Source organism: Triticum dicoccoides, chromosome 1A (genome assembly GCF_002162155.2).
Source record: "Triticum dicoccoides isolate Atlit2015 ecotype Zavitan chromosome 1A, WEW_v2.0, whole genome shotgun sequence".
NCBI lineage: Eukaryota > Viridiplantae > Streptophyta > Magnoliopsida > Poales > Poaceae > Triticum > Triticum dicoccoides.
The window spans coordinates 385,710,538-385,717,660 of record NC_041380.1 but is presented as its reverse complement, the minus strand read 5'-3'; the positions used below and the strand labels follow the sequence as shown (position 1 = coordinate 385,717,660).

The following is a 7,123-nucleotide window of genomic DNA, read 5'->3' as shown; positions in this document are numbered from 1 at the left end:
CAGCGTTACGTAACGTAGTACCTTGTCTCCATAAAAAAAATCAAATCGGAATAGTGATACGTTGATTTCAAATGGAAAAGGTACGGTACTTACTGCTGCCAGGACTAAGCATGAGCTAATCATGTCGGGATGCCAACGTGCTCGCCTCTCGCTGGCATGTGGGTCCCGCTGTCGGGGAGGGCCCATGTTTCAGTGAGGATGGGGTGATGGGAGTGGCGTGGGCTAGTGGAGATGGGACTCGGCAGTGTGAGGTCAGTGACACGGCGCGGCCACCAGCCAGTGGCGGCCCGCCATAATAACGCCCGGAGCCAAGCAAAGCCAAGCCAGCCGCGCCCAGGCCACCACCACCCGTTCCATTCGCCCAGCGAACCACGAGAGCTCGCTCCGCCGCCGCCGGTTCCCTCGAGCGCGCGCTCTGCTCTTGGCCGTCACGATGGCGACGGCATGGGTGCGGTCCCTCAGCTGCAGGTCCTACGGCGTGGCGGACGCCGTCGTCGCGCCGTCCCCGAGCAAGAAGGCCCAGCCGCTCCTCCCTGCGTCGTGCGGCGCCGCGGCGGACGTCAGGGACTCGGTGGCGTCCGCGCGGCAGGCGTGGAAGCCGCAGAAGCCGCGCCGGGAGCGGCGGACGGACGGGCAGGAGAGGCAGCAGGAGTCGGCGAGGCCTCGGCCCAAGAAGAAGCCCAAGCAGACGGCGGCCGCGTTCACGCCGTCGCCTGGGACCGCGCCCGCGCCCGCGAGCTCGGCGTTCCTGACCATGGCGGAGCTGCCGGCGGGCCACTCGTCGCGGCAGGTGGTGGAGCTCATCTTCTCGTCCGGCTGGGACCTGGCCGGCGCCGCCGCGGCGGCTCCGGAGGTGGAGGCGATGTTCCGCGTGCACAGCGGCGCGCGGGCTGTGGCACGGTTCGAGGAGGCCAGGGCGGCGGCGCGCGCGCACGGCGCCGCGGCCCGGTGCGGCGCCGACGGCAACGAGATGATGCGCTTCCAGTGCCGCCCGGCCGCGGGCGCGGGTGTGGGCGGCGTCTTCGGTGCTGGCGTCGCCACCTGCCAGCTCGGCCCGTCCGGCTCCGCGGTGCGCACCTTCGCCTGCAGCGGCACCGCGCACGCCAGAGCCGCGCCGTCGCCCGGCGCGGTTCGCAGGGCCATGCTGGTGTGCCGCGTCATCGCCGGGCGCGTCCGGCCGGCGCAGGGCGACGACCCGCAGGCGCTCCGGCACCGCTCCTCGCACTACGACTCCGTGGACATGGGCGACGGCGAGCTCGTCGTGCTGGACAGCCGTGCCGTGCTCCCCTGCTTCCTCATCATCTACAAGGTCTAGCCGCGCGCGCGCGCCAAATTAACCGCCCATCGTACCTAATTACCATTCTCTTTTTGTCTCTTGCTTAACATTCCAGAGCCGGCAGGCGATACTGCCACTGTGCCAGTACGTAGAATTGACAGAGATCATCGACCCAACCCCTTGTGTAAAACAGTAAAAGATTGCTTCTTCTTTCTCTTTTTGCTCGCGTTGAATCTCATCTTGAAATGGTGTATAAAAATGTTCTTGCTCGTCTCACTTTTCACCGTCGATTCAAACATCTCTGGCTCCCTCTCTGCATGCATGTACGAACTCCGCTCTGAAATTTTATCCTTTGTGGCATCTTTTCCCGCTTTTACCGGCGCAGGGATTTGTCTGCGTAGGTTTAAAGGTTTCTTGTCGCACAGCCCTCTCGTGTTTGCTTCTCCTTTTGCCATTGCCAGGCAGTATTTGTCGCCGCTTGAGGGCGATTAGCATCCGTATGGGGTTTTTGTCAGGTACTCCCTTCGTCCGGAAATACTTGTCCCAAAAATAGATGTATCTAGACGTATTTTAGTTCTAGATACATCCGTTTTTATTCATTTTCGTGACAAGTAATTACGAACGGAGGGAGTAGGATATAAGAGGAAGTTGGCAACATCTTCAGAGGCCCGGCGCAAAGTTTTCGGGCTCGTGGTCTGGCCCTTGGAGGAAGAAAACGTCCGTCTCCTGTGGAGGCCTGCCTTTGGTCCCTTGCTGCCTGTCACATTGCCAAATTGACATTGCTTGCTCTGTCCCGTTCTAGGCTCGTGATCACGCATGTCAGGAGTGTGTTTGTACATCCTTCTTATGGTTGTCTTCAGGTGATCTTGCCCTGGAGCTGTTTCGCTGCATATGTTTCAGTGTCATTTTCGTTGCTACTACTTCAGTGTCACCGGAAGCCCTGTTCAGCCAATCGCTGAACTGGCTGATTCCAGGTAGTACCATAACCATACAATATCACCTTTTCCCTTTTCTTTTACGGTATTGCATTGTTTGGTCAGTGTTGTTTGGTGGGTGGTCTTCCTCTATCTTTGTTTGGCCATATGTCGTCTCATCTATGTTTATATGCTACGGTGCAGTACCGATCCACATGTGATTTTTCTCGTTGTACTTCTGGCAACTACTTTAGTGATCTAAGAGCAACTTCAACGGACCGACCCAAATGGACGGCGATTTTATCTGTTTTTTGTCTGTTTGTATCGGTCAGGCGAATACAGACGTCCGTTTCCGTGTTTGGGTCGGCGCGTGCGCCCAACGCTGGGCCGACCCATTTTGACAATGCAAAAAAAGCATGCATATTTAAAAAACATTTATTAAACATTACAGCCGGCCATGAAGGCCGACGAGAGTCCACGCGTCCACATTAGCATTTAAGAAAAATAAAAACAATCGAAACTACGAGGCGGCGCGCAGCCCTAGGCGTCGTTCTCGTTCTCCTCCTCGGGGTCGGTGAGGTCGATGAACGTCGGCGCAGGGCCGGCCCAAGGGAACGTCGTGTTCTAGGCGGTGGCTATGTAGGCCTTGGGCAGCTGTTCCGGCGCGGGAGTGCCAGCGGGGAGCTGTGCGGCCACCTGTGCAGCCGCGGCCTGGCGCGCCTCCTCCTCAGCCTCGCGCTGCTACTCCTCGAGGTCGCGCTCGAGCATCTCCTCGTACTCGCCGCGACGGCGCTCCTTGGCCAGCCGTCACTGACGCTACATCTCGAGGTAGGCCGCCTCCTGCGCCGGCGTCGCCCCCATCCAAACCGATGGCGCAGTACTCCCGTCCAGGAGTACCGCTCGATCGGGGACGACTCCGGCTGCGGCTCCGGGTCGGCCTTGACGCGACGTCGAGAAGGGGACGGCGGGGCCACCGGCGGCAACACGCAGTCGCCGGCCGCGGATAGGGCAATGGCCTGCGCCATGGCCGCCTCGTATCCGGCCTCATGTTCCTCCGCCGCCTCCACCCTGCGCCGCTCGTCCTCCTCGCTCCCGCGGTAGACCGCCGCAAGGGCCGCCTGGTAGGCGTCCTCGGCTGCCTGGTTCTCCTTGCGGACGACGAGCGGGGACGGCGGCAGGCTGCGGTCGACCTCATGCACGCCGCACCGCCTCGCCTCCTCGTGCTCGAAGGCGAACCACCGCTTCCAGTTCGGCGAGTCGAAGGCGTAGGTGTCGTCACGACGCTGCTCCGGCGTCAGCAGCGCCCGCCGGCGCCGCACCTCCTCCGCGTGCGCCCTAGCCGACCGCGGCGCTGCTGGCACTGGGATCCTCTCTAGATCCATATGCCAGTCGTGCGGCAGGGTGACGTCGGGGTATGGCAGAGGCACGCGGTGCTACCAGTGCCACTCCGCCTGGTGCACAGGCACATTCACGCACTGCCTCTGCCGGCGAGCCGGTGCTGGCGGAGGCGGGAGGAGCTCTGATGGGAAAGGGACGGCGGGGGCCTTGCTGTTGACGGCGCCGGAGAAGAACCCCATCTCGCTATGGTGGTGGCGGCTAGGGTTTGCCGGCGACGGGGGAGCAGAGCTGGCTAGATGTGGACGATGAGTTTGGATGAGGACGGCCCCGCCGCACGGCCAGCTTAAAAAAGGACGACCGCCGTCGCTGACGCATGGGCCCGTGGTCACAAATTAAGCTGACCGCGTGGGCAGCGGGTAGTTGAACGGCCGCCAGGTGGGGACGCGGCGGACGCCGAAGGCGTGCGTGGCGTCCGTTCCGCGTCTGCGCCGACGCATTCGGGGCGCAAATTTGGACCGCAAATGCGTCGGCGTAGACACGAAGTTGACGTGATTTGGGTTTAGGTCGGCGCGTTGGGCCGCCACTTTTGTCCGCGCCGACCCAAACGGACGCAGGCGGACGAAATGAATCACCCCTTTGGAGTTGCTCTAAACACTTCTATATTAATTTATAAAGGGAGTATATAGTATTTTACCAACAAAAAATATAGCCCTGCAAGATTTCACCCCCTGGCTGTTGGATCTTGCATGTTCGGCTGTAGGGGGATGAGGGCGTAAGAGCACCTCCAGCCGCGCCGCCAGGAAGGCCTCCCCAGGCGATTTTTTCGCGCCGGCGCTGAAAAAACGGTCCAGTCGCGCCCCCAGGAGCCCGATTTTCGCCGGCCTGGGCCGAAATCAGCGCCGGCGGACCCAGACCGAACCCGGCACACTGGGGGACGCCGGGGCGAGTGGTTTTGGCGCGAAAAAGGCGTGGGCCATCCACGTCAGCGACATCGCGCCTCGTCTTCCTCCAACGCCTCGGTTCTCGCGGGGAATCAATCGCAAGGCTGCCACCGTCGGTCAGCCTTGCCATTGATTCCTCACGGGCGGCGCGTCACGGGACGGCGCGCCGACGCCTCCCCTCCCTCGCACGCGTACACACGGGCGTGGCGCGGCTATATAAGCCGGTGGCCTCGCTCGCCTGTGGCCACACCAGCCCAGCCCTCGCCGCCAAGCTATACCTCTCCCGAGCACCGCCGCCGAGCCTTCCCCTCTCCCGAGCACCGCCGCCCAGCCCCTCCCCTCTCCCTTCCCTCCCCGAAGGCCGAGCGTTTCCCCAGAGACGAGGCGGCGGCCAGCGGCTTCGGCCGCCGCACGCTCCGCGAACAGGAGTCCTGGCTCCTATTGTAGGCGAACATCCTGGCGCCGCCAGACATGCGCGTCGGGCCGATGGCTGGAGGCTCAGCAATGGGGGAGTGCCCATTCCCCCATTGCCCAACGCCGTGGCCAAACCCGCCTACTTCGCTGAGGAGGTCGACGTCGTGCGCGCCTCCCTCACCGACGCCCAACTCTCCCTCCCCAAGTACGCCGCTGACAACCATGCGGCTTGGGCGGCCTATTTCGAGCGCCGTCAGCAGAAGTGGATGGCATCCACCAACGGCGCGGCGGTGGTCGGCGGCCTGAAGAACAGCAAGGGGCGCCACCTGTGGTGGGGCGTCCCCGGCCGCACACTCGAGGGCGACAACGACCCGCCGTTGGCGTACCCCCAGGGAGGGCGGCCGCCCAGGCGCACCACTGACGCGACGGGCCATGGGTGCCAAGGAGGTTCGGCTCCTCCTCTTCTTCCTCCTCCTCGCGCTCTTCCTCGCACTCCTCCGACACTCCGGCGCACTCCTCGTCATCAACGAGGGCAGTCAGTGCGCCTCCTCGTCGGCTCCTCCTTGGCGCTTCGTCAAGCCAAAGACGGAGCCGGGGCTCGCGCCGGTGAAGGCAGAGCCGGGGCTCGCCGCCGTGAAGACGAAGCACGGCGAGGTCGAGCGCGAAGACGACGCGGCCCTTGAATGGGCACGCTAGGACTCCCTCAAGATGGCGATGGAGCGCTAGTGCGCCGCCCTGCAGCGCTTCGCGGAGCGCCGTCGGGGCCGCGACGAAGGAGGAGGAGGAGTCATCGACGACAGCGACGACGACGACACGCCGCCGCCGCCACCAGTCCGCCATGGTGACGCCGGGTCCAGCAGGGGCGCCCGCGTCAAGGAGGAGAAGGCCGGCGATGAGGATGGCGGCGACGACGGCAACTACTCGGTGTTTAGCAAGTTTCTTTTAGATTAGTTTATTATATATTTTCTATGTAATGAAAATCGGCGAACTTTGTCTAAATATATGCCCAAGTTGGCCGAAATTTGTCGTGTTTAGCCGAATTTCGCCGAACTGTGCCGAAATTTGCTATAATTTTTTATTTTTTAAACGCGCCTGGGGACGGCCCTGGGGGCGGCCCTGGGGCCGGCGGCTGGGGACCAACTCGCCCCCAGGCCCATTTTTTGCGCCGACTCACTCCCAGGCGGCGATTTTAGGCGCCCCCTGAGGGGCCAACGGCTGGAGATGCTCTAAGTTATTGGCATGGCATGCTGCGGTGTCTCTTGTCAAGGCAGCTCACACTGCTGCCAACACTCGGCCGCATACCTCGATGGACCACCCCCCTCTCGGTGTGAATCATTGGGAATACAAAGATTGGAACGCAAACGTTTGGTTTTCTGGATGTAGATACATCCTATATGAAAAAAATCAATAATTAAATAAGAAATGCCAAAATATCTGAAATAAACTTGATCTTCCGTTGTACTCCCGCCCTTCCTAAATACTCTTTCCGCCCCAAAATAAGTGTCTAAAGGAGTATAGTCTTTTTTAGAGATTTCAATACAAATTACACACGGATGTATAAGACTTACTCTCCACCCTCGGCCTCCCCTCTCCCCCTGCCGCCGCCAGCAGGCGCCGCCGGGGCTTCCCCCATTGCGACGGATCCTGACGGCACAGATTTGGGGGCGGGCGTGTGGTGGCACGGGCGGGCTCCCTCTGCGACACTGTTCCGGCAATGTGGCGGCTCCTGGCGGCGCGGTGCGGCACGGTGGCTCCCCTGCGTGTGCAGCGCATCGTCCGGCTGAGAGGACTCGGCGGCCGAGCAGTGCGGCGCTCCACCGACGGCAGTGCTACGGTCTGCAGGCGGTGCGTCCCTGCTTCGGCTTCGTCTCTTCTTTGCGGCTTGGCTCCAGCTAGCCGCAAGGCGGCAAGGCGGTGGGCTGTGACGACCTTGGAGCTGGGAGGATCCGAGTTGGGGGATCCAGCTCTGGTCATGATGAGCTTTGCAGGGCTGATGGGCTTGGACTGGTGCTCGACGGGCAGTGTTGCTAATGGAGGCAGGGATGCCAGGAGGCTCTGGTGGCTATGCGTGGTGGTGGCGCGACTGCTGTGTCAGGGGTGTGCGGACTAGCGGAGGTGCTTGCCGGCCTTGGCCGGCTACGTGGAGGTGATGGCCTACTGCTACAGGCGAAAGCCTTGCCGGCGCTTGCCGGGCAGTAGCGGCGGTGCTCGTGGGCGTCACTAACCTTCTTGGGGGTGCT

The 7,123-nt window shown here is 62.2% G+C and overlaps 1 protein-coding gene across 1 annotated transcript; it reads left to right on the top strand.

Moving 5' to 3' along the window:
- Positions 1-298: 298 nt before the first annotated feature.
- Positions 299-1,557, top strand: LOC119275077. Its single transcript, XM_037555862.1, has one exon. It carries the CDS (start codon positions 434-436, stop codon positions 1,313-1,315), a length of 882 nt encoding a protein of 293 aa, XP_037411759.1. The 5' UTR covers positions 299-433; the 3' UTR covers positions 1,316-1,557.
- The last annotated feature ends 5,566 nt before the right edge of the window (positions 1,558-7,123 follow it).

Coding starts and splice junctions, on each gene's coding strand:
- LOC119275077 (XM_037555862.1), top strand. CDS start 434: ATGGCGACGGCATGGGTGCGGTCCCTCAGCTGCAGGTCCTACGGCGTG.